The sequence below is a fragment of the Ahaetulla prasina genome, chromosome 2 (assembly GCF_028640845.1).
Source record: "Ahaetulla prasina isolate Xishuangbanna chromosome 2, ASM2864084v1, whole genome shotgun sequence".
Lineage (NCBI taxonomy): Eukaryota > Metazoa > Chordata > Lepidosauria > Squamata > Colubridae > Ahaetulla > Ahaetulla prasina.
Window position 1 is genome coordinate 75,526,209 of NC_080540.1, and position 27,287 is coordinate 75,553,495.

The 27,287-nt window shown below is 39.6% G+C and overlaps 3 protein-coding genes across 7 annotated transcripts in view; 1 reads left to right on the top strand and 2 right to left on the bottom strand.

The window, feature by feature from the left end:
• DCAF1 (DDB1 and CUL4 associated factor 1) overlaps positions 1 to 9,610 on the top strand; it is a 51,460-nt gene extending 41,850 nt beyond the window's left edge. For 4 of the 5 annotated variants that reach the window (XM_058165990.1, XM_058165991.1, XM_058165992.1 and 1 more), the window contains 2 exons: positions 6,491 to 6,743; positions 8,960 to 9,610. In XM_058165990.1, the coding sequence (XP_058021973.1) occupies positions 6,491 to 6,743; positions 8,960 to 9,036 (330 nt within the window). In that variant the 3' untranslated portion in view covers positions 9,037 to 9,610. Of the gene's footprint in view, positions 1 to 6,490; positions 6,744 to 8,660 lie in introns of all 5 variants that reach the window. The other variant, XM_058165994.1, reaches the window with a different exon arrangement.
• Positions 9,611 to 9,738: 128 nt separating this feature from the next.
• RBM15B (RNA binding motif protein 15B) lies at positions 9,739 to 17,970 on the bottom strand. The gene has a single exon (XM_058165995.1). It carries the CDS (start codon positions 16,645 to 16,647, stop codon positions 13,861 to 13,863), a length of 2,787 nt encoding a protein of 928 aa, XP_058021978.1. The 5' UTR covers positions 16,648 to 17,970; the 3' UTR covers positions 9,739 to 13,860.
• Positions 17,971 to 18,103: 133 nt separating this feature from the next.
• MANF (mesencephalic astrocyte derived neurotrophic factor) lies at positions 18,104 to 26,154 on the bottom strand. Its single transcript, XM_058165996.1, has 4 exons — positions 25,979 to 26,154; positions 23,551 to 23,678; positions 21,726 to 21,867; positions 18,104 to 18,940 (listed from the first exon to the last, which is right to left on the bottom strand). Exons 1-4 carry the CDS (start codon positions 26,064 to 26,066, stop codon positions 18,756 to 18,758), a joined length of 543 nt encoding a protein of 180 aa, XP_058021979.1. The 5' UTR covers positions 26,067 to 26,154; the 3' UTR covers positions 18,104 to 18,755.
• Between the last annotated feature and the right edge of the window lie 1,133 nt (positions 26,155 to 27,287).

Consider the following 27,287-nt stretch of genomic DNA (forward strand, 5'->3'; position numbering starts at 1 on the left):
AGCAATATATATCTTTTATACAGGATTTCTGTGCAGTTTAGATGAAAGAATAAATTATCTCCAATTTAAGGTAGGCAATAAAGGTTTGGAAATGCAAATGTTCATAAAAGAAGCTAAAAAGAATGTTAATTTTTACATTTACATATTCAGAACAATCTTTTTGAATAAAATTTGTATTCAGAAAGAGTAAATAGCATTTAAGGTGGAGATAAAGCTATGTTTAAGCAGAAAGAATATATTTTCAGAGAGAGATTTTGTTTACTAGAAATTAAGATAAAACAAGAAACTAGAGAAAGTTGAATTTTATTCAGAGGTAGTTACAGACAGGGCTGGGATTTGGACAGCATGTGGAATAGCAGTTCAGGTTTTGGAGCAGAAAGATAGTTTACCATAGAAACTCTATGTAGCAACAGAAGCTCTTTTGCTAAAGATTTTTTTTTCGACCGAACTTATTTCACAGAGTTGTATTATGGAGGGAAATAGGAAGAGCACTACATATACAGCTATGAGCTCCTAAATAAAAAGTGAGAAATAAACTCAGTAAACAAATAAGTTTCATTTAATGTTACATATGTTCTTGGGTCCATAAAAGTATTGCTGCCAGAAACAGTTGATTGGAATTTTTTTGCTTCTGTGTTTAGTTAATTATACTTTAGCACTCTCCTGACCCCTTTAACACTATTGTTGCACTAGTTACATAAACTAATATTTGGCTTGTCTTCAATTTTGGATATAATAAAAAATTGCAATTAGTTAAAGAGAGAAGAAAAAATTTCTGTTTTCTTTGTAGCAGTACCAAAATGGAGATAGATTAATTTTTTATATTATGGAATACTCTGAACCATAAAATATTTAAAAGCAGAGTTTAGATGAAAATGAAAATAATATGACTGTTAATATTTTCCATGTAATCTTTAATAGTAAATAATTTCATGATTAGTAGTTACTGTTAAAAAGTTGTGCTTCGTTTATATGTTTAACAAGGTTTAGTTGCTGTTCTCTGAATGTTGTACACCAATTGGCAAATCTGGATTTGCTTTTATGTAATATCTTTAAAAGTTCCGATATTCAAGGAGTTCTTTGTAAAAATAAAAGTCCAATATGTGAGACAATAAAAAAAAAGGAATGGTAGGGGAAAAGATAATTGGCACTGATGGTCTGAATCAAACCTAATTTTTTTTTTGGAGTTCATTTTGGACAATATAACATAGAAATAGGTTATTGTTGAGCCAAAATATGCAACAAATTTCAAATCAGGATAATATTGTAGGTATTATGTGATTAAACTTTTTGGTAGAAAATTGTAGTCTTTGGATCAGAAATGAATGTTCTTGGATATAAAAGTACTGTGTTGTTGTTTTTTAAAAAATCATTAGTGAAATATGTTTTATAGAGTAAGAATAATTGTCTAAGATCGTGCTTATAAAATGGAATATGTCTTTAATAATTTAAGACTTTGTTAGAGGAAAGAAAAGTGCATACTTTCTAATATATAGATATTGCAGCAGTTGTAGATGTTGCTATAGCAATTCAGATTTGGGATTTTTCCAGTGCTAAAACAAAAAATACATAAGGCCAGTTGCATTATCCTTTCCTGGATTTTAAAAAAGGATTACAATTTCAAATGCATACAGATACTCCTCAACTTACTACCATTTTAGTGACCGTTCAAAGTGACATTGTGCATTGACAAGTCCTCGCATTTATGACCATTGCAATGATCAAAATTTGAGTGTTTGGCACAGGCATATGTTTACAGTGATTGCAGTGCCCCGCAGCCACATATTAGCCATTTGTGACCACCCCAGGAGGCTTCTGGCAGCTAAAGCCAATGGGGGAAACCAGATTTGCTTAATGATCAGAGCAAAAAGGTTGTAAAATCAGACATGTAATTCATTTAATGACCACATGGCTTAGCAATAGAAATTCAGTCCCAATTGCGGCCGTGAGTCAAGGACTGCTGTAGTAAATCTGCAGACTTTTTTTTAAAGGCTTCTATTATTAGTAATAGGGATTACAGCCTTCTGATTTTTTTTCTTAAATACTGAATCTTTAGATACTTTTTATGTAAAATAATTATTAATGGCTGATTTTGAATTCATGATCTCTTTCAAAAATCTGGAGACTCTATGCCCAAAATAGCAAGTGAGGTTTTTTGTATGTATGTATGTATGTATTTTCCCATATATGGATGTTTTGAGCTGCCCGTTTTCTCCCTCTAAGGAGTCTCAAAAGTCTACCGTAATATGAAGATTAGTTTCCCAGGACTGAGGAATTTAAAACGAAAGATGCTTTAATGAAAATATAATTGACAGTGGCAGTTCCTTATATACAGTTTAGCAATAAGCTTCCATTATTCAGCTGTAGTGTGAAATGTGTAGCTTGAGAGGTGGCTACCCTTCCCTTGTATGGGAGCCTTCTTGGCCTCCTTTGGTAGGGCTCAGCAGAAGTTCTCCCTACCATTTGACATGGCTGCAATTGCTAATAGGAGCAGAAACTTCATTTCATCTAGAAGTTAAACCTTCTCTTCCCCCAGGGATCTTGAGGTTTCCCTACACACAAAACCAGAAAACAGTGAAATCTGTTTAAATCACCTACAAGGGGCGAAAGCTTTTTGTGGGAATTCACATGCAGTTCTTGTGGTGGTCTGTAAAACTGAAAAGATGGTTTGCTTGTGGACAAGAGGTGTACTGTGTAACAACTTAGTATTATTTGTTCCCTATCGATTAAAAATTGCTCTTTCTGCTTTTAATTTATCAATTGAGATGACTGAGAAATAAGAAAAGATAAGTTCCCACTAACATGTATTGCTGGATTATATTGCCAGTCTGAATAGTTCCCTTCTGTTAGAAATGTGCTAAGATTATATTGGGGCATTCCATTTTGTGCTTGGTTGTAGGGAAGCAAAGTACAGTGATGCAAATATATAATATTTTGGAAAATATTTGGCCAAATATTGAGATAGCTATGTTGTTAATACATCTTAATGAACTAACATAATTATGTATAGCTTAGCCATTTGCATAAGTGAATTGCATTTTAAGTATGACTTTTTGGAATGTAAGAATTGCATTCATCTTGATATATAACTAAGGCAGAATATCAGCAAATAGCCTGAGCCTGTAAAGATGAAGTGAGGAAAGCTAAGGCTCACAATGAACAAAGGCTAGCGACAAAAGTAAAAAATAACAAAAAAAGCTTTTTCCAACATGTTAAAAACAAGAAAAAAGTCAAGGAAACAATTGTCCCATTGCTGGGAGAAAGTGGCAAGAAGATGACAAGCAACAGGGAGAAAGCAGATCTACTTAACTCATATTTTGCATCTGTCTTTACACAAAAGGAAAAAACAATCCAACCTATCAAAAACAGCACTACAAAAAACAGATTAGAAACACAAGTTAAAATAGGGAAGAAAATGGTAAGTGAACACCTGTCTACCCTAGACGAGTTCAAATCACCAGGACCGGATGGATTACACCCCAAGGTTCTGAAGGAACTGGCAGACGTGATCTCAGAACCACTGAACTATATCTTTCAAAGATCCTGGAGCACAGGGGAGCTGCCAGAGGACTGGAAAAGAGCTGATGTAGTTCCCATCTTCAAAAAAGGAAAAAAAACCAGATCCAGGAAACTACAGACCTATCAGTCTGACCTCAATACCGGGGAAGATTCTGGAAAAGATAATCAAGCAACGAATCACCGAACACCTAGAAGCAAACAAAGTAATAACCAAAAGCCAACATGGGTTTGTCAAAAACAGATCATGCCAGACTAATCTTATCGCATTCTTTGACAAAATGACAAAATTAGTAGACCAGAGGAATGCTGTCGATATAATTTACTTGGACTTCAGTAAAGCATTTGATAAAGTAGACCATAACCTACTACTAGATAAAGTAGAAAAATGTGGGTTAGACAGCACCACCACCAGATGGATTCGTAACTGGCTGACCAACCGCACTCAACGTGTAGTCCTCAACGGAACTACATCCACATGGAGGGAAGTATGCAGTGGAGTACCCCAAGGCTCTGTTTTAGGCCCAGTACTCTTCAACATCTTGGACGAGGGGATAGATGGGGAACTCATCAAATTTGCAGATGACACCAAGCTGGCAGGAATAGCCAACACTCCAGAAGATAGGCTCAAGTTACAGAAAGATCTTGACAGACTTGAACATTGGGCGCTATCTAACAAAATGAAATTCAACAGTGAAAAAAGTAAGGTTCTACATTTAGGCCAAAAAAACAAAATGCACCAGTACCGTATATGTGATACCTTGCTCAATAGTAGTACCTGTGAGAGGGATCTTGGAGTCCTAGTGGATAACCATTTAGATATGAACCAGCAGTGTGCAGCAGCTGTTAAAAAAGCCAACACAGTTCTGGGCTGCATAAACAGAGGGATAGAATCAAGATCACGTGAAGTGTTAGTACCACTTTATAATGCCTTGGTAAGGCCACACTTGGAATATTGCATCCAGTTTTGGTCGCCACGATGTAAAAAAGATGTTGAGACTCTAGAAAGAGTGCAGAGAAGAGCAACAAAGATGATTAGGGGACTGGAGGATAAAACATATGAAGAACGGTTGCAGGAACTGGGTATGTCTAGTTTAACAAAAAGAAGGACTAGGGGAGACATGATAGCTGTGTTCCAATATCTCAGGGGCTGCCACAAAGAAGAGGGAGTCGGGCTGTTCTCCAAAGCACCTGAGAGTAGAACAAGAAGCAATGGGTGGAAACTGATCAAAGAAAGAAGCAACTTAGGACTAAGGAGAAATTTCCTGACAGTTAGAACAATTAATAAGTGGAACGACTTGCCTTCAGAAGTTGTGAATGCTCCAACACTGGAAATTTTTAAGAAAATGTTGGATAACCATCTGACTGAGATGGTGTAGGGGGTTGGACTAGAAGGCCTCCAAGGTCCCTTCCAACTCTGATGTTATGTTATGTTATGTTATATCAATGCAGGGTGAGAAGATGTAGTTTAATAAGATGAAATGATTCCTCCTCCTTTGCCTTTTTAAAAAGCAACAATTATCTTGTTGAGAAGTAATGCTGGTATGACACTGATTGACATATTTTCTTTTACAATTTACAATTTATACTGTTTTAGAAAATAGTAGAATTTGGTTGTTGAATAATTGGAGGAAGGGTCAGTAAGAACCTTTTACTTTGAATGGAAATTATGGGGATGTCTTTGAGTAGTTAGGGACTGGAGGCTAAAGCATATGAAGAACGGTTGCAGGAACTGGGTATGTCTAGTTTAATGAAAAGAAGGACTAGGGGAGACATGATAGCAGTGTTCTAATATCTCAGGGGCTGCCACAAAGAAGAGGGAATCAAGCTATTCTCCAAAGCACCTGAGGGCAGGACAAGAAGCAATGGGTGGAAACTAATCAAAGAGAGAAGCAACCTGGAACTAAAGAGAAATTTCCTGACAGAACAATTAATCAATGGAATGATTAACAAGAAATTGTGAATGCTCCGATACTGGAGGTTTTTAAGAAGAGATTGGACAATCATTTGTCTGAAATGCTATAGGGCTTCCTGCCTAAGCAGGGGATTAGACTAGAAGACTTCCAAGGTCTCTTCCAACTCTGTTATTCTGTTATACTGTAGTTTTTCTAACCTGGAATTCTCCTAATGGAATGGATTATAATGTCTTTAATTTTCTTGTGTCTTATGCTAGTTTATAGCCAAATCATTTACTAGTAGATTGTTCAACCAAATTAAAGATGCCCAATGGTTCAGGAACAATACAGTTGAAGGGAGCTAGTGATAGTGGGCAGGTTTCAAATTAAATTCATTGAACTTTGAATCAAAGATAATTTAATCAGTGGGACAAGTTAACTATGAGTTTTGATGGTCCTGAAGTTCATGTCAGGATCTAAACCCCTGAATGTAGATTATCATTTTTTTCTAAAGCTGTTAAAAATACTTAAAAATATATATATGATGTATTTCTTTCTTCCCAATTCATTGTGGTCTAGTGATGAGCATAAGCCAAGCCCATATTAATTGTGTTAAATTATGTTTAAAAATCATGGCTATCATGTTTATTGTTCTCAGTATATTCAGCAATGCTTTGGTTGGTCAACATAGATATAAGTTTAGATCTATCATTTATGTTATAGTTCTTTTAGTATAGACACTATATACTTACCTGCCATGCATTCAAAAGCCTGACTGGGCTTATTATCAGGGAATGTCTTATTTTGGGGGAAACAGGGTATAATTGATTGTAATATATTATTGTAGCATTTTTATAAAATGTGCAGCTTTATTGCATTAGTTATAAGTGCATTATAAGTAAAATAATTACTGCCATTACAACTACTACTATACTACATTTGATAGAAACTAGAGAGGGACTTTTCTGTACTCTGTAAATGTAATGCTAGAAAAGTGATCTGGAATTATCTCTCCCGGTTTGCTTGTTACTCAGTTCAGGTTTTATCCTTCTGATGGGGCTTCTGTCATGTCTTTTCAGGAAGAGGAGGAACAGGAAGAGGATGATGATGAAGATGAAGATGATACTGATGACCTAGATGAGCTGGACACTGATCAATTGCTGGAGGCTGATTTGGAGGAAGAAGAGAACAATGAGAATGCCGGTGAGGATGGAGAAAATGACTTCTCCCCTTCCGATGATGAGGAAGTGGCCAACCTGCTTGAAGAGGGAGACGAAGGAGAAGATGACGACTCTGATGCAGATGAGGAAGTTGAGCTGATCCTTGGTGACAGTAAGTATGCACAGGTCTTCTAGAAATTATTTTGATTCTATGTGATTTTAATCACTATACAAAACGGGCTCCACCAGAGTGCCACAGTATTTTTAGATGAAGAGCAATTCAGTTTTCGGAGGATTTAATCAGAGCTTATTTCAGCTCATCTAGATTCTAACAGCTTTTAGATATAGGTCAGGTTTTCCATGGTATCTACAGGTTGGCCAAAGGTGGCAATGTATTATTAAGTGTCTTCAGCAACCAATGATGCTTTACCATAACTGGCAGATGTGTCCTTGGCAGTTTCATATAGATCTTAAGTAGAGTACCAGTGATGCAGCACCCACATCCTTGATGATAATTTTGCCTTTTGGAAAGAAAGTATCCTTCCCTTTGTCCAGTTGCTGTATCTTAGTCCAATCACTATTAATTTTGGACTAGAGAAAGCTATAGTAAACATCCAATAGACAGTCTTTGACTTGAATCTGCCAAAGATTGATTGGGAGTCTCAGGCAATTTGCTATTCCGAATAATTGGGCATCAAAAGATATATACAACAGCATTACTCCTGAAGATGCTGAAGGGAAAGTTCAGTATTTCGAATGCCTCAATCTGTGCTTGGAGACCACTGAGACTATTTCAGCCATCTTGCTATGTTGTTCCTTGTACTACATTTCACACTCTTAAATTAGCATTTCCTTCCTGAAGTGCAAGGGATGTTCTTTCTATTGGCTGATTAAGTTATAAAAATCTCCTTGAGAGTTGTTAAGCATTGTTCAGTTGTGCTTTCTGCCAGAAAGTGCAAAGTTTGAAATGGTCTGGTTAGCTATGCCTTGGGTGAAAGATTAATCTTTTTTTTACCGGTAACTCCTACATAATATATTAATCTCTCAATAACTCTCATTATTGAGTTATTTTGTATTCATGTTTTTTCTTTGTTTATTGACATAAATCAGTGTAACACTGGTGGTGATTGTAATAGTTATTAAAAAGGTAACAATGGAAAAGAATATGCGATAGAGGAAATGAAATTAAAGGCATGCATGAATGAAATTATATGAAAGTGTCAAAGGAGAAAAAGAAAAACCAAAAGTCTATTTTGAGGTATGTGAGGAGAAAAAAATAGGCATCTATGCAAACCTTCAGCAATTCACTGTCAAATATGACATAGCTTTTCATTGCTTTAAGTTGGTCTGGGAATTTCTGGTAAAATGTTCCACTTTGTATTACCTTTTTGTTGTTGGATTGAAAAAAAAGTTTTAAGAGGGATGTTGCTGGGGCTTTCCTAGCCTCTTCCACTCTTGAGGGCTGCATAAATGGAATTTTCTCTCGAGAGTTTTTCAATCCTTCATATAAAACCTCTGGATGGATCACCAAATTTTGCCTGAAATGAGATTTGTTGGTATAGCTTTTGAAAGTATCCTTGTATTTTCATGAATCAAAAATGGCACTCTAGAGCAGGGGTGTCAAATTTGCATCATCACGGTGGCGGCACAGGACATATTGCTACTTCCCCCCCCCCTTTGCTAAACTGGGCGTGGGCGTGGCTGTGAGTTTGATAGCCCTGCTCTAGATCATCCTTCTCCATGAAAAATTCCAGGGGAAAACTATAATGATTAATTAACAATGATCAAAACAAAATAATAGTAGTGCCAAATTCTTCATGTTGCAAATGATTCTGTCCTAGAAATTGGACATTTCTAGTATAAAGTAGGGCTGCACTGGTTGGAAATTCTAGGATGGCAATAGATTGGGGAAAGACCATAAAATATGTTGTTAATGTCTTCATTCCTTTCAAGAGTAAACCACCTTTCCTTTATCTCTAACAAAAGCAAGAAATGTTTCAATTACAGTATTTCATTTGGATAAGGTCCTCTTGCTTTATCAAGCCTTAGTAATTGAATATTTTTAACAACTAATTGGTCACCTTTGCAGCCGACAGCTCAGATAACTTGGATCTGGAAGATGACATAATTTTGTCTCTGAATGAATGAGGCGCAGTCTTCCTTTGGGACATTGGCAACAGAGAAGCTCCTGACTCAGAAGCCAGGAGAGCCAATCAAGAGGCAAACACCGAGCTCCCTCTCAGCTTCTTCTACTTGGCAGAAATCCAGTCCTTCCAGTTTTCAAGTGGACAGACATGGGCTCAGGATAGGTCCAGAGTCTTTCTACAGAGACCAGGGGTTTGGCCTTTATTTTCTCTGCCTTTTTTTTTTTTTTGGTCATTTTTTTAGGCCAAGATACGACTTCTCCAGGAAGACTTCTGAAGATGTTTCACAGTATATTTTCTTTGTATAAAGTTCTTTCCTAAAGAACAGAATAGTTTTATATGAGACAAACAAGCAAAAAAAAAAAAAAGGATAAAAAAAACAGGCAGGTATTATAAAGAAGGTGTGACTTTGTATCCTTCTAAAATTTAATTACCCAAATGGATTTCTGGGAGATTAAAAAAAATAAATTTAAAAAAAGCAAAGGGCATTTTTACTGAAGAGTGGGAAAAAATGAATCATGGATTGTGAAACCGTGGACGAGTGATTTTTATTTTGAACATGATTTTTTAATGGAGTTGTTGCTACCTGCTGTGAAAAGGTCTTTTTTTTTTTTTGTCTTATGCCTCTTGTCCTGCCCAAAGCCCAGTGAGGCTCCGGCTGCAGAAGCCTTGGTGGAGGGCTGAAGGTCCAGTTTGGTCTTGTTTAAGAACCTGCCATTGCTGGAGATGAAGGACTTTGGCTTGCAAGCCTCCCTCCACCTATATATATCCTTTTTTTTTGACGTTGGCATTTTTAATCCTCTCTCCCTGTACCTGTCTTCCCTCTGTGAAAATTACAAATTGAAATCCTTTTTCTTCAATGTAAATTGTATTTATTAAAAAAAAATAAAAATAAGATTCAAGTCCTGTCTTTCATAATTCTGAGTTCCTGTCACATCGATTGCCACCTTGTTCCAAGTGAAGATAATGAAGGCAATAAGTTATTTAAAATACAAAATATGGGTTATGGAGATAACAAATTCTGCCACATTCATGGGAATGTAACTGAAGTACAATGCATAATCTTTGAGAAACATTCAAGAGTTGTGCTCGCTGGACTTCTTTAACAAAAGAGCACGCAATGAAGTCTTATCAGGAGAATCATGTTCAGTGACTTATGGGAGAATTCTGATCTCCAGTTTTGCATGGCCATGCCAAAATAATTTGAAAACCGAAAAAGTGAATCTTCTCTTCCAGTTTCCTTCCTTCCTTCCCTTCCCCTACAGTTATATCTAAAATTATAGCAACAGTAAGATTGCTAGATATTGCAAATACATAAAGATCTATACAGAGATTGGAACTGTTGGCTTCTTGTATCTGTTCTCTGATGTACTTACATTATAGCATCTTTACAAAATTTTGCAGTAGCTCTGCAACGTAGATCAGCATTTATCTTTCACTTTGTAGGTAAGAAATCAAAGCCGAGCAGAGTTTATAGCTCATTCTTAGACATTGTTCCAACCTTTTTTAATTAAAAACATTAAACTTAGGATGTACTGAGGCTTAACGTATGAATAACATTGTTTTTAAAAGTTCACACATTTTCTCTACATTGTTCAAAACATTTTTTAAAATAAATGAAGTTCTTAATTGATTGTTTAAAAATTGCATTATGAACACATTTGTGCAATTGACTAGTACTAGAGTTGGAAAACCTGCTGGACATGCCTTGGCCAGACATGGGCTTAACTTGACTTGTTCCAGCAAAATGCGTATCAGCAGACTGCCTTAATTTTTTTCTTTGGTCAAGAGTGGCACCCCTCCAGTTTCTTAACAGCTGATAAATCTGATTCGTATTAATGTGCACCATTAGTCAATCAATGAAATGTTCAAATTAGCTCAGATGATAACCATGTGCAGCTTAACTAATTAAGATATAGGCAAATTGCTTATCTCAGTTATATAACTGATCCACATCTTCCTTAAACTTGTGGAATACAAATACAAACAGTATGATTAGGCTAAATGTATTGTGCATTACAATGCAATATCTAAGGTTTATTCTCTGCCTACATCCATAGTTTAAAAATGTTACTTTATATAAGCCACTACGCCACCTTAGGGTAAAAAAAATGCAATTTGTTAGTTAGGAAGAGTTGATAATGATTTGTGGAGTACTAGCACATTCCTTATTCATCATTTAGTGTTTGCTCATAGAAGAATCTTAATTACAAGTTGCAGATAAACAGTCGATTTTGTAAAAATGAAGATATGGGTTGGATACAAAGCTGCTGGTATTACATGCTAAAGCCAACAAAATATTTGCAATTGAGGAGGTTGTGTAAACCCCCAAGCCCTAAAAGTAGAGCAAAAACTTCATAGAGTTGTTCGTATTTTTAAAATATTTGTTCACAGCCTAACCAGACTTTGTTCAACTTTCACCTAATTAGAGCAGGGTCTCCAATTGAGTCCAGGCTCTCAAATGAAATAAATGTAGATGCATGGTGATTAAAAATGCCAGTTTGAGGTAAACAAAATTGTGGAATGCTTTACAAAATTTAGATAAATTACTGTACATCTTTACTTTTATTTACAGTAGTTTCCTTTCCAAGGCCTTCCAGTCATTGTTGATTCCTGGTAACTGGACTAGTCCTGTATTTTTCTTGGCAAGCTTTTTCTCAAATGCCATTGCCTGATTGAGTGACAGGCCCAAGATCACCAGTTTGGCCTTGTGCCTGAGGAGTTACTAAAACTTATGTTTCGCCAGTTTTCAGCCAGGGCTCTTTACTTTCCACTTAGCTTATTTCCCAGGATCAGGTAGTATCAGATTTGTTAAATAATTGCTCATACTGTTTCACATCAATAGTACAGGGATTGAAGTATAGAAGCTCAAGTAAATGGATAGACACTTCATTTTATGTAGGTTTTAAAAAAAAATATGGGTTTAAAAATTTACCTCATAATTATTATTATTATTACTATTATTTGTATGGCTGCCCAACTCTGGGTGGCTCACAACATAAAAATATACATTAAAATATACATGTAATTATTTGGAAATAGCAGAAAACAGTTACCACTTCATGTTATAATATAATTTGCACAGTTTTTAGATTATTTCTTTTTGGAGAATTGTAAAGTCTATTTGCAACACCTTTTATGTTTTTCAGTGGTTGTAAGACAGAAACCTTTCATTAAAATTATTTGCTCGTTGATAGTAGATAGAGCGATTTGTTCATGCTAATGGAGTGGGTATCCTGTTTACAGCAATATAGATTACCTCAACACCATTTAGCAACTTCTATGTAATAAATTACTGTTAATACTTGAAATATTCAGGAATATCACCACTGTAAAATTGTGTATCTATATGTTCTCGTGACACATTTGCACATTTTAAAGAATTAGCAATTTAGACACAAATGCCTATGACATAGAAAATAACAAAAACTTTTAGAAGAACAATGTTTATATTAGATAAGCCTATCTTTTTCAATCCAATGTTATACATTACAACTCAAGAGAATTTTCAACCAAATGTTTTGTAGTCCCAGCACATCTAGTTTGAAGCAGTCCGATTTCAGTTCCAAACTAGCTGTTTGAACAAGTTTAAGATTTTGGGGTGTGAAAATGCTCTTCCTGAGCAAAATCATGATCTTATATTATTGAAAGCATTCCTTAAATGCATTGGGAAAAGAGAGAGTGGGAATAGATTGCACGAAGTTTAGCACCTGTCCTTAGTGTACTTCTTGCTATTCTATGATTCATGTAGCTGCTTAATAATCTACAAGCCTTTCTTCCAACTACCTTCCCATTCTTTTGGGAAAAGTTTCAAATTTCTTGAGAAGTGAACTGCAACAGTGAATTCTGGAAAGTAACTAGGTTTACAGCTATTTATTAATTGCGTAAGTTAGACACAAGGGAGCTAACCTGGCTGTAGAAGGGGGAGGATTTCATTACATGCTTTTTAAAAGAATATACATGACAGTCCTCACCGGACTACTTCACAAAAACCTATGAAAGTAGTATATTCCAGCAATAGTTATATGCGAATTCATTTGCAATTACAATTTCCAGTCTAAGGTAAAATAGATGTATATGCATTACGTACAACATAATTGTCTGTGGTAAAGGGTATAGACAAACTATATCCTGCATTTGTACAATTGTGATAAGAGTGCTTCAGAATACATCCAAGTAGCACATACATTTTTGCCTAGCTCCCTTGGATATAAAAAGGGATGCAGTTTAGAATTTGATGGTATTATATAAGATAGTACAAACACTATAAGCAGGCAATTTGTCAAGTTTTGTCTTTTATTTTTGCTGTATTAACTGATGAAGGAGCTGAACAACACAATCACGTAGATGTTGTTATCAGGTCCTACTCAAGTGCCTGGTTATTTGTCTTCCTGAGAAGCCCATAATTATTACTAGACAGGATATTTAAGAACAGCTTTCAGTTTGCAATATTATAATCAATCCAACAATCAACACAATCAAGAGGAAGAAAAAAGCCCCCAAGATGCCTCATATTTTTTATTGCACCAGGAGCTGCAGAGAATTAACTGAAGCGTTTAAGTTTTACACAGCTGTTCTTTGGCTAAGACCACCTTAAAAGCTTTCATCCACCAGGAAAAGGTTGGTCTGAAGGATACACTGACTCTTGTCTTTAAAAAAAAAAAAAAAGCACTAGCTACCTACCACTGAGGAAAGAAGCAACCAGGCTTCAGTTATTGAAGAAATAAAGAGAGCACAAAACTGGCATAATAGTGTTAAATAGCAATAGAGTGGAAGAACTGAATTTGGTAAAGTCATTAGCTGTTATATTCTGGAACACAGAGCCAGCCACTGGCAGACTACAGAAACCAGGACACTGCACAAAATTAAAAAAATCCATCAGCGAACAAGGCTTTACTGACAACTTTCCATATATTTTTAAAAAATAAGAACACGGCAGACAGTGTCACGTAGTAAAACAAAATGGGATTCATTAAAATGGGTATTAAAAATATTAGAAACTAATACAATTGTAGAATTTGGTGGGAGGACTCTTAGGGCCTCACTCAAAATAATTGGCCTTAAAAGCAACCAGGCAGTGTGAGACATAAAGAAAACACAGAATCAGAACAAGGGGATCAAGAGGAAATGGATACAGAGTAAATACTAGGCAGTGTCTTTGACTATCACTATCACCATATGTTCTTCTTCTAACTTTCCCAATGTTCTTAGTGCGGACTGGAGGTACTGCTGAGAAAATTCACAAGGAGGAAAAGCGTAAAGCATGCCTGTGCTGTCCCTGCCCTTTGCCCCTCCCACAGGAAGGCTGATGACTCCTGCAGCCTGCTTTTGTTTCAAGTAAGAGACCAGGTTCCTGAGAAGCCGTCTTTGTAAGCCAGGCTCCGCCACTGGGAAGGTCCCTTCAGCACTTGCTCCTTGAGCAGCCTGGGTAGCTAGTAACACAGCGTAGCCATTAGGGCTCCCTTGCTTGATACGTCGAGTTACTTCATCCAGTTTGGGCTGATCCAACCGAAGTCTCTGAGCAATCTTAAGCTGTGTTAGCTTTCCACCAGACAAATGGTCTTTCAGAAGCCCGTTGATGACTCCCAAGTCTCCTTCAAGGATGTGCATAGATGTAGGGAAGCAGCTGTTTTTAAGGACAAGTAGCCCATTCCAAGCAAGCTGCAGGGTATGGGCATAATCGGATAACGTTTTTAACTTCTTTGTTTCAGATTTGGGCTCTTCATGAGCCTTTGATTCAGACTCACCAGTTCGGTGATTGCGTTCACTGTCTCTTTTTTTAGGCTGAGGAGGATCAGAGGTTTCACGGTGAGGTTTCTCCTCTAATCCATGTCGATTATTCTGCAGTGAGTTATTTTGTTCTTTCTCTGTGGTAGATTCTGTAGTGTGATTCTCCTTCCGAACCCGATCTGGGCTGCGATCTGCTCCTGGCCCACCAGCCTTTGTCCTGGCTCTCTCCTCATATGGCGAATGAGTAGTCCGCCCACGGTCATTGGAAAGGCTACGACGTTTACGCCTTTCCTCCCAGGGCTTGAGAACACTGCGATCACTATCGCTGCCCCAACGTTCTCCACTCCGGCTGCGTGCTGAACGACTGTATGCCTCCAAATTATTTCTGCGCTCTGCATTTTTGAGAGAGCTGGCCCAATCGGCCTCTAGAAAGCTCCTTTCCCTGTCTGAGTAAAGGAGATGAGGAGGAGTCCTATCCCTCACCCTTAAGTCTTGCTCCAGACTCCTGTGTCTGCTATAGCCTTCAGGGAGCAATTCATAGTGTACAGGAAGTGGTGCAGGTTGGTACTGCTGAGGATAGCGAGCCTCCTCAGCTTTAGCAAAATCCACTCTAAGCCTCCTGTCTGGACCACCCAAAGGGAAGCCTCTCATTTGTGCACAGGCAGCTTGAGCAGCATCCAAACTCTCGTACTGAATGTAGGCAAAACTGTCCCCCTTTACATAGTCAATAGTCCTAATGCTACCAAAACGATCAAACTCCCTAGCAAGAGCAGCTAGGGAAGTACTTGGACCAAGGCCACCAACCCAAAGTCGGGTAGTCGGGTTGGCTTTCCCATAGCCAATTTTGATAGGGTTTCTGCCAACAACCCGTCCAGACATGGCAACCTTGGCCCGATGTGCCATGTCCAGATTTTGGAACTTGAGGAAGGCATAGGCTCCACCTTGACCCCGTGCAGGCCTCTTGATCACCACTTCCTCAATGATACCGTATTTTTCAAAGGCACGCCTGAGTTCCACCTCAGAAACATTGTGATCAAGATTGCCAATGAAGAGATTACGGGTAGCTCTCTGGTCATCTTCTGGCATTAAATCTTCCTCAGCCACTAAGGGATAGCTGTAAGGACGGCCCCGTTCATCATATAACCCATAATAATCCAGCACCCTCTCCCTTTCTCGAGAAAGTCCCAAGGCAACAGCTTCCAAGGCAAATGCTGCTGCTGCAGCTTGAGCATGTCGAGGTCTAGGCTCTCTCAGCAAAGGGCTGGCAACAGGAGACAGTGATCTCTGTTTATATGGATAAACACCATGGATAGGAGGGAGAAATGCCAAAGGTTCAGGAGAAGGGGTAGGTGGAGGAGTACGGCTCCGGCGGCCCCCTCGCAGGTACACAGGCTCCACCTTCAGAGGCCGATCATAAAGGAGAAGCTGCCGGGCTCTGGCATGCCGACGAGCGTCACGGGCATCTGCCGGGTGCCTGAAGTTAACATAAGCAACACGGCCAAGTTCAGGTGTGTGGGACAGCTTGACGCTAATGTCGCTGGCACCGCCGCTAGCAAATCTCTGGAACTGGCGAAAGAGGCCATCCTCCAGCAGCTGGTCAGGTAAGGCTGGGCCCAGGCCACTCACTAGTAGAGTCTTGTAGTCGCTGGAGCCAGGAGGCTCACCTGCCAGAGTCACCCCAGCCGGCAAGCCAAGGCCAGGGGCCAAGAGGAGCGACGGGGCTGCCACGGGTGGCGGTCCACCCAGAAGCAAGGAAGGGGCAACCACCGCCGCAGCGGTCACTTTGCTCTTAGCGAGCCCCAGCACCCGAGAAGACGAGGAGGAGGAGGAGGAGGACGCGGTAGGCGGGACGGTAGGGGCCGCGGCGGCGGTTTGGCTGCTGCTGTTCCTGGCGCTGGAGGAGGTTGCGCGGTGGTTCGAATCGCCTCCGCCTCCCGGCCGCTCCTCCCCGCGATGGCTCCGCGAGCTGGAACCGCCAGCTGCAGGCTTGTCCCGACTGCTGCGCGACGAGGCGGAGGTGGAAGCGGATGACGAGGAGGAGGCGCCCGAACTCCGGTGTGGGCCCCGCCGGCTGCCGCCGCCGCTACCTCCTCCGCCACCACTGGCGCTGCTCTCGCGCTCTCGAGGCCTTTTGGTGGAGGAGGCGCCACGTGTCCCCCCGGACCCGCCCGGGCTGGAATCCCGCTCGGTCGCCCGCTTCATGGCTTCGGGGCCCGCGATTCAAGAGGCGCCTCCGGCGGCAGCTGCCATCTTGGACAAAAGGGAACGAGCGAAGGCGGCTCTGCCCAGTTGCCGCGCCGTGCGCCTCTTCGACGTCATCATCCCGCGTCCCCGCCCGTCAGTGTGAGGGCTGCGGTAGGAGGAGGTGGCGGGAATGCGTCCCTCCCGCTCCGCTCCTTTACCGCCCCGCGAGCGGCGCTCTGGCTTTCTGTGGCAGGCGGGTCCCCGCTGGCCTGGCGCCGCCTTTTCGTGCCTCCGTGTGCCGCCAGCGGACCAGGAAACGGGGTCGTAGAGCGGGCGACCCAGGACTCCGAGGACATTGCGCTGCAGGGCGCTGATTTGATACTCTGCCAAGCCTTGCCCGTGGGTGGGTGCGCCTGTTTAATATCAAACTGCAGCGATAGCCACAGGCGCAGGGCTCCTTAGGTGCCTGCCCTCCGAGTTAGAATCGCCAACATAGAGGCCACACAGGCTTCAGCTCCAAGTTCGCAACTCTCGGATTGCCAGAATGGACGTGATTATACAGTAAAAGTTGTCAGGGCTTTTTAAAAGCAAGACGAATGAAGTAAGTTATTATGAAGTCAGTTACTAAACTGATCCAACAGAATTTCAATTCCTATTTTCCCAAACAACTGATACTTCTGAAGACACACCGAATTACTTGAATAGTTTGCGGTTGCAGTTTAAAGCCTATTAAAAGGGAATTACTATCCTGTTTAATGAAAACAGGAACCAACTTTTTCAAAAGTGATTTTTACATCAGTTAAACTTTACTTGTTTAATAGTAGGACAATCCAAGTAAGAAAATCTGTCTTTTTAGTTTAACCTATCTGCCATGCAGACATTCATAACCTTAATAGGTTCATTTAATTTCTTCTAATAAGGTTTGTAACGATTTGTGTATGCAGTTTTCAAATTCAATCTCGAATGATTCATTGCAAGAAGGCATAGCATCACATCTCATTTCATAAATTCCATTTAAAAAAACCTATAAAGACCTTATCATAGGCTCACAATACCTATTTTTAAACATTACTTCGAAGTATTTATTTAAAAAGTTTTTCCTGTAGAGGTGCCTTCCTGTTTTCCCATGTTTAATTTCTGGTGACATAACATTCTGCATAATGTCCTGTCCAATAGCTGCTGCCTGCCAAATCTGTTCAAATGATCCCACATCAAACAAAGGAACTGGAACTCCTCTATATATTTAAACCTGAGGGATTTCCCTGAACAAAACTAACAATTCTGAACAGTTGTCTCTTTTTGCAGCACCTCAGTGCTTTCACATTTACATTGGTCAAAAATGAAGAAATTCTTGTTTACAACGTTTTTCTCAAAAACGAATCACATGGATTTAATTCCACCCTGGGCAGAAAAAGCTTAAATTGATACAATCCGAAATGCCGGTACCCAGAACTAAGAGTCAGCACAACACAAATTGCTTTAACAGTTTATATTATGTGCATCATATGAAAGTAGAACTCATCCTTTTCAAAAAAGTGTACAACAGTATATCTTCCCCTTCTGCCACTGCATATTTGTAGTTGAATAAGAGAGGGTTGTCATATGTACTGACAGTGGAAGTAAAGACAGAAGGAACGCCTTTCTTATTCAGAAAAATTAACTCCTGTGAAAGATGTGCAAAACGAGCACTTAAAACATTTAATTTGGATATGTAATAAAAGTGTTCAGCATTTTAAAGAATGGAATGTAGAAAGACAGTAATAACAGCAAATGCAAGCTATACTGTCTCATAGGTCATCTTCAAACCACTGTTTGATAGTAGTGCTGGAAAAGTGCAACTTTCAGTCATGACACTAAACTAATGCCAATTCTTTTAATTCAACTGACACTAGGTTTCATAACTTTTATTTAAAAATCCCATATGTATGTCAAAGTCTTATAATAAATCCAAAACAATAGAAATAAAAACTTAAGACATGACGAGGCATCTGAACCAGCATTGCAAGAATCCCTTCAATTTGATACTTGAAACCCAGTTAAATAAGTTACAAAAAACAGCTTTCCGGGAAAGAAAAAGTTTAACGTAGTTTGTGTATCTTGCTAATTGATAGAGGTCACTATGGTGGTCAGAGATCTGTCCGCGAACTGGCTGCTTTTGGTGCATATTTAGGCATCAGTTCATTGATTTTACGAATGTAATCTGATTTTTCTGCACAGCCCTTGCATGTTTCACCCCAGTCGTCTAGAATTTTTTTCAATTCTTTGACTCTGAGTTTCTTCAGGTCTACAGTACTCAGGTCAATCTGTTTATCTGTGAAAAAAGGAGTACATATTAGTACATGATGCATTAACAGTCCAAGTGTTAGATGATTAATTTCTATAATCTGTACTCTGATGCCAATCATTATTATTCAGCAGTTGATCTTACATAGTTTAGAAGGAATGATTTCCAGTTAATGATAGACAATAATGAAAGTTATTCTCCAAATTTGTCCACTATTTTCCCCCTTTTTGTATCTTTTGTTTAAAAAAAAGATATACTTATTGGAGATTATAAAAGTATATTGTTGTTGTTACTATGCTCATCTTGTACTGGCTAAATATTTGGATTTCTTTAAAAAACAAAAGATTACTTCAGGTCAACTTTAATGAAGAATGCAACTTTTTATAACTCAAATCTATACATGGGCTCCTCAACTTACAATTCATTTAGTGACCGTTCAAAGTTACAGCAGCACTGAAAAAAGTGGCTTACGACTAGTTTTCACACTTACAATTGCAGCATACTAAGGTCAGAATTTGGATGTTTGGCAACTGGTTCATATTTATGACAGTTGCAGTGTCCAGGGGTCATGTGATAAACTTTTGTCATTTTCTGACAAGCGAAGTCAATGTGGAAGCCAGATTCACTTAACTGTTACTATCTTTAACAACTGCACTTAACCATATTAACGAAGGTCTTAAAATGGGGGCAAAACTTACTTAACTGTCTCACTTAGCAGCAGAAATTTTGGGCTCAATTGTAATCATAAGGCAAGGACTACCTCTACTAGAGTTGGGAACAAAATAAATTGTTAAGGTGTTTTCAATAGATTTCTAATATTGTAAAAAATAAAGAAACACTCTTGAAGAGCATCCAAACCTGCAGATGATACAAAATGTGGCAGCACAGGCAGTTATACATGCTCCTAAGTCAGCACACATTATACCTGTGCTGTACAAGCTGCATTGGTTGCCAGTATGTTTCCAGGTTCAATTCAAGGTGGTGGTAATGACCTATCAAGGCCTACACTGCATGAGGCTGGGTTAACTAAGGGTCTGTCATTGCCTAATTATATCCACCATCCTATTGGGGCCAGCAGGAGGGGCCTTCCGGGTGCGCTTCAAGGTGTTGGTGACAATCTTTAAAGCGCTCCATGGCATAGGGCCGGGCTATTTACGGGACCGCCTACTGCTACCAAATACCTCTCACCGACCCGTGCGCTCTCACAGAGAGGGACTCCTCAGGGTGCCGTCAGCTAGGCAGTGCCGTCTGGCGACACCCAGGGGAAGGGCCTTCTCTGTGGGGGCTCCCACCCTCTGGAACGAACTCCCTCCAGGACTTCGTCAACTTCCGGACCTCCGAACCTTTCGTCACGAGCTTAAAACGCACTTATTCATCTGCGCGGGACTGGATTAGGTTTTAAAGTTATTGGTTTTAAGGGGTTTTTTATTATTTATATTGTTTTTTAAATTCGGCAATAGAATAAGTTTTTTAATTGTTGTTTTTTAATTTGTATTTATATGTATTTTAACTGCCTGTGAACCGCCCTGAGTCCTTAGGGAGATAGGGCGGTATATAAATTTGAAAAATAAATAAAAAAAATAAAAATTTTTTATGGGTCCTATCTACAAAAGAGTGTCATCTCCCTGGACCAAGGAAGAAAGCACTTTCTGCCATGGAGCCCACCCTATGGAATATCATTCCCCTGGAACTCAGATTGGTTCAAACTGCCTGGCTTTTAGGAAGGCCCTGAAGTCTATTGCTGTGCTTGGGTGTCTAGCAATGGGGGAGGGCTTTTATAATGGCTTGTTGAGCTTATGTAAAGATGGTTCTGCTACTGATCATCATAATTGTTTTTGTTTTGGAATTATTACTTATGGTTTTACATGTTTGTATAGTTTTAGCTTGCTTTTAATGGATTGTTTTTAACCTGATGTAAGCTGCCCAGACTCAATTCAGATGAGATGGGTGGCCATACACATAAAACGTATTATTACTATTATTTCCAAACATTACTAATTTGGTAACGAAAGAAGTATATCTTTTAGCTGATAAACACAGAATTGCTGTATTTACTTGGAATATATCTTACTCAATGAGGCTTATTCTCAGTAATTTTTCTATTATCTTTATCCAAAAATATTTTTAATGTTTAAACTAGATCTTTTTCCTTCTCTGACAGTACAATCACTTCAAATGAGCCAATAAAACAAAATACTGGAATAGTGATGATAGAAAAATAGATATTCTTCACAGAATTCATTACCACAAAATATTATAGCTTAAGGAGGAAACAAATTCATGAAGGATTAAAAAATAATTCTATGTCTACGACTCCAAATCACTGCATACATTTTGAACATTTCTGTGACACTATTATTACATTAGTATAATTGCTACTAATACTGCTTTGTACTTGTCTGCATTTGGACTTTGTTGTGAATAACAAGTAGTACATAAATATACAAGTACAGTCTCTCTTGAATTGAGTTCTGCTCCAGATGATGTTATGGCTTTTTTGTTTGGTTGACAAAAGTATGTAAATGATTAGTACTGCAACCTTTGGGGATGATTTCTTAGCTTCAGAGTTTATCCTACAGTACTGGGAATTCTTGTGGTCTTTCAAATATTAAGCAAACCCAATCCTATTTAATTTTTTCAACATCAGCTAAATCCATCTAGCTGCGACAAACTGCTGTGATTTGCAAATATAGTGAAACATTCTTTTATTCTATGAATCTTAACTATTGGAAGAAAACGTTGTAGTTGGAGGGTTTTCAGAATTTCTCTTACGTTATCCTTTATTCCACAGCCAACGTTTATCTGTACTCACCATATTTCAGTTCACAGATCTGACTGTCTTTCTTTTTCAGCTTCTCACAAATCTTCTCAACAGGGATATGATGACTTAGAGGTTTTGATACCTCATTAGTTATTTTGGTGGCTGCATCACTGGTTGCTCCAATGTAATAACACTAGAAGGGAAATAGCAAGAAAGAAATCAGGACTTTTTTTTAAAAAAAGAATCAGGCAATTTTTGAGCATCTATAAAATTTATCAAAAGTATAGATAAAACTCAAAATAATTCTGCCTTTGTTTTCTGATAGAACACTTCAGCACTGTGTGGTTCTTCCTTGTATTAAAAGCAACTAAAAAGTAGGAAGGCTCTTGTTTCATTATAAAATATTATAGTTATATATTGTTACTTAGTTACTTATTACCACAGTTAACCTTTTAAAAGAAATATTAACTGTAACATTTTTTAAGCCAAGATGAAAAAGAAAACTAGGATGATCCCACTTATAAGATTATGTGCAATGTGGGAATTCTGCAATCTTTTTTTCTTAAATTAACAAGCCTTGCTTTGGTGCCTAAAGTACCGTATATACTCGAGTATAAGCCGAGTTTTTCAGCACGTTTTTTGTGCTGAAAAACTTCCCCTCGGCTTATACTCGGGTCTATACGGCTTATACTCGAGTTTTTTTTTTTTTTAAAGCCCCTCGGCTTATACTCGAGTATATACGGCTTATACTCGAGTTTTTTTTCTTTCTTTTTTTCACATTTTACCGGACGGAAGCCCTGCCGGTGCAGTGAGAGGGCGGGGCGGGGGGGCCGCCAGCCTTCTCAGCTGAGGGAGGGAGGGTTTCCCCAACCGGTAGGTGCCTCATTTCCCACCCTCGGCTTATACTCGAGTCCCCAGTTTACCCCAGTTTTTGGGGTAAAATTGGGGACCTCGGCTTATACTCGGATCGGCTTATATTCGAGTATATACGGTAAATAAAAACATCTGAATGTAATTAATCCCTTATTTTCAAACAGATCAATAATTAATACAGAGAATTCAGAAGTGATGTTTGTTAAATGAAGGGTATGTGAGCATTACTTGTAGTAGCCAGTTTTCTCAAAATAAATGAAGTCATTCCAAATCAGCTAACTCCTCTAAAAGAATACTCCTGGAAACATTGCTTATAAGAACCCAGTAGTAATTTTCCTCAGGAATGCTTTTCATAATTTAGGTGTATGTGCTAGCTCAGCTTCTTTTCTAGAGAAATTACAATCACACATTCTCCATAGATCAAGTAAAATTGATCATTATCCACTGCATGCATTTACAAAATATTTTCTAGGATTGATTTCTTTTTCTAGTATTATTCGGTTCCTGTTGAATTTGCTACTTCCTGATTTGTTACCTAGCCTAATTCAACGTGCTAACTAAAGCATAAAATGATCTAGGAGTAGAGACTCTCCCATGATGACATGTTCTAACCCTCAGTGTGCAAGAGATACCATATTATATATGCTGTTAGTTGGTCCATCTTTTATTGCGATGCCTGGGTTCAGGATCAGCGTAATTTGGCTGGACTGATTCTTAATACTATTTCAATGCATACAAAACTATCTTCTGAACAATGCCATCGTTACTGTCTTTTTAAAAAGAGTTGGATTTTTACAATTAAAAATGTTAAATCTTAGACAACATGCTGCTTGTATGAAACTTCCACTATAAATAATTCAAATATCCTTTTCCCATTGGCTCTCGGTAGCAAACTTGATAAACTAAATTTTGTCTTTTAAGCAATGTAATCTTTCCACCAACTTCACACTGCTTAAGATATGACTAATTGACAGAAAACTCAAATTTTATTATTAATGCTTACAAAACGGTTTTCTTTGCCTTTTGCCTCTTTGCAGAATTTCAAAAGTTCTTTTTCAACACTGTTTGGTGTGAACTCAACATTCTTCTCTTGTATAGCCTGATAGAAAGTTCCAAGGAATGACACACACACTGTGAAGGAAAAAAAAAGACAATGGTAACTTTATTAAGAATTTAAGGGGTTTAAACAAAAATGAAAAAGAACACTGCATGGGAAAAAAAGAACATTAATGCAAAAAATAAGCTACTGGGGAAGAAAAGCAAGACATATTTGGATGATGTATTAGTGTAGCAAAAAGCAGTGGGATAATGTAATATGAAGTAGTTGAATTAGCAAGTGCTATAAGCAATAGATATTGCTGCAGCAATCCATCCTTACTCCATGACATCAAGTACCTTACTACTTGACTTCATTTGCTCATCTGTAAACCTTGTTTGTTTTTCAAAAAGGAAAAACAAGGTGGTAGGCAAAGTAATGCCTCTTTCAACAGAAGAATGGTACATAAAGTGCTATCTGGTGAAAAAAGAAAAATACTTTGTTCATTGCAACTTTGTTAAGTTTATGACATTGTTTTTAAGACTCACAATTTACATTTATATAATCAAAGTATTCATTTTTAATGTATATTCAGATAGCAGGTTTTTTTTCCAGATTTGGAAACCAAATGAACAGTGCTCATTTTCTCATTATAAAGATAGGAGTCTTTTAGAAAAAAAAACACCAAAATATTCATATCTCAGTCAGCATCTTGCATTTACACACTTTAAACTTTCCAGAAGCAAAGGGAGGAAAAATGTGTGTCAAGGAAAGAAGCAACTTAGAACTAAGGAGAAATTTCCTGACAGTTAGAACAATTAATAAGTGGAATTACTTGCCTGCAGAAGTTGTGAATGCTTCAACACTGGAAATTTTTAAGAAAATGTTGGATAACCGTCTGACTGAGATGGTGTAGGGTTTCCTGCCTGGGCAGGGGGTTGGACTAGAAGGCCTCCAAGGTCCCTTCCAACTCTGTTGTTATATTATTAAGTGATATATGATACATCTTCTTTCATAGCATGCTCAGTGGTTATAAGAATGAATTCACATTTCTTAATTGTTCTGAATAGGTTTATGTGCTAATAGCAAAGCCCCTAAAAGATACTGGCTGAACAAATTCTTACTTTTCTCTTTTGTGAGACAGCAACTAAGAGTGCTAGTTTTTGAAATGGAAAAGATTTTAAGGAAAGCCACATACTCTTTCCTAGAAACCATTGCCAGAAATCCCAAATGTGTTGATTTACTGCAGTATCAGTATAGATATAACACATTAAGCAAACAGTTAACAAAGCGTAGTTGTTTTTGTAATGCTTAAATATACTACTGAAAAGGATGTGACCAATTTTAATTCAGGTTTGATCATGGAACAAAGTTAGTGTAAATAAAAGTGACTAACCAACCCCGCGTTCACGTAGGAAGTGTCAGACAATAGAGAACCAGGAAACGTTCACTTTATCACACCTGATTTAATTTATTTTGAGTTATTCAAGAACTCAGAGCAGCTTAGACAGGGATCCCCATACCGGGAGGCTAGTTCGGTTCTGAGTGTATGAATAGCCCCAAATCACTCAGGAAGTTTCGAGAGTGGGCTTGAACCTAGGTTTCCTGGCTCCTAGTCTCACACTATGCAGTACCGAATTTAAAAAAAAAGAGGAAATACTCTTCAAACTAGTAATCACTTATAAAAAAAGAACGAAGAAGATCCATGACTGCCCCTTGCACTATTAGTGATTGACACGGCAGTTATATCTCCCTACATATCCTAGTCACCTTAAATCCCAAACTCAAGATTAGAGGAAAGTTAGTTGCACTGATGTCTCTCTACTAAAACTAAACGCTTTTCGCCTCCTAGAAATGCTGCCTAAGAACTTAACGTTTTTCAGAAACCTCCCCTCTCTTCCTGTCTCAGTCCTGAGTAGCCCACCTCCTCTCCCACTTCCCCGAGCCGGGGCCTTCCGGATCATTGGCACTGTAATGGCCCACAGCCCTAAATTGCGCCCTTTCCCACTTTGCGAAGGGACTTCAGGAGGCCACTTCGCAAAGCCGGCTTCCTTCCAACGGGACAGGGACTACAAGCAGGGGACCGGAGAATTACCGTTTTCAAATATATATATATATATCCAGATTTATACTTTGGCAGAGTTTAAGCTCCACAACAATCCCGCGAGGTAGCTCACATCCCTCCCGGTGACGGAAGACGAAGCCCGTGGGAGAGGCGGGAAACTCTGCCTGGAGCCACCCCTCGCTCCGATGGGAGCGGAAGCGGGTAGGCTGAGGCGCTTTCGGCTCGCTTCTGCCCTTCCCGCCCCATCCAGCGGAGCCCCGATAGTCCCGCGACCTCCGCGGCTGGCTGTTGCCGCCTCGCCAGACCCTCGCTCGGCGAAGCCAAACTAACCTTCGCAGTCTCCCTCTCGCAGAGCGTGGCTGTCTCCGGGGAGCAGGATCAAGGCCAGCGCCGCCCAGAGCCCGTTAGCCGCCCGCATCCTTCTTCCAGCGAGCCCGACTCGACCGCTCGCTCGGCTCACACTGAGCCCCTTCACAGCCGGCACCTTGACGACGCACTTGCCGCCCACTCGGAACCTCATTGGTTGCTTTCCCCTCTTTTCGTTCTACATTAAAGGCTTTCGTTGGACCATTCTATAACAAGCCTCCACGCTACTTCTCTTGGTTGGCCCAGCCGTTTTCAGGACGGGCGAGTTGGCGGCCGCCGATTGGACGATTTTTCCGAAGGAAGACGAGAGGCGCGCATGTGCCGCTAGCCGTAACCAATGTCACGGTGAGCGAAGGATTCGGGAATCTCAGGTGGGGCGTCGTCGTCGCTCCGCAGACCCAACGCAGAGTAGGGAGTCTGCTCGCTCTCTCGGCCACTCTGGAGTTGCAGCCCCGGACGGTGACCCCCGAGTGTGGAACCCTCCGCATGAAGGGAGGGTCGCTCCACTGCTCTCGTCAAGCAGCCTCATTGCAAGTGGACCGCCATAAACCAGGGGTCTCCAACTTTGGCAACTTTAAGCCTGGAGGACTTCGACTCCCAGAATTACCCAGCCAGCAAAGCAAAGCTGGCTGGGGAATTCTGGGAGTTGAAGTCCTCCAGGCTTAAAGTTGACATAGTTGGAGACCCCTTCCATAGACGGGCTTGGGCCTTCCAGCCCCATAACGCCGCCGGTCACAGTCCAGCACAGGAAGAGTGCCTCTTTCGGGAAGGTTCCTTGGTGTTGAGGGGATATAGGTGCATGGATGTGTAGGAATTTAGCACCCACCCCCCTCCTAGAAGAATGAAATATTTTAGAAAATATTTAAAAAGGCAGAATATATTTCCCTGGATGAGAAATGGAGAAACATGTTTTAAAGACAAAGCAGCTCCCTGCAACTTCCTGCCACCCCCCACCTTTGTCAATGGGCCATTAAAGCCTCAACCAAGCTCACTCCTTTCCCCCCACCTTTGTCAATGGGTCAGAGGTAGAAACTCATTCTCCCCACCTTTGTCAATGGGCCATCTGCAACATAATAGAACCCATCTAGCAACAGAAACTCACCACATGGCAAGGCTCAGGCAAGCTTGAGGGACAACCTACAATGTTAACTAAGACCCCTAGACCACCTGGGAGTTTGACAACAAATCAGGATACTCTTCCTGTGCCCCAGAAAGTTCAAAGCTCAGAAAAAGCATAAAGCCAGGGAGTACACAGGATCTCAGCCCCTTTTCT

What these genes read in the sequence shown, in the direction of transcription:
- MANF (XM_058165996.1), bottom strand. Translation starts at nt 26,066, where the DNA reads ATGCGGGCGGCTAACGGGCTCTGGGCGGCGCTGGCCTTGATCCTGCTC. An exon ending in AAGGCAAAGAAAACCGTTTT is followed by an intron (nt 21,868 to 23,550) that starts GTAAGCATTAAT and finishes TTTCCCTTCTAG; the next exon opens with TGTTATTACATTGGAGCAAC. An exon ending in GATCTGTGAACTGAAATATG is followed by an intron (nt 18,941 to 21,725) that starts GTGAGTACAGAT and finishes CTTTTTTCACAG; the next exon opens with ATAAACAGATTGACCTGAGT.
- RBM15B (XM_058165995.1), bottom strand. Translation starts at nt 16,647, where the DNA reads ATGAAGCGGGCGACCGAGCGGGATTCCAGCCCGGGCGGGTCCGGGGGG.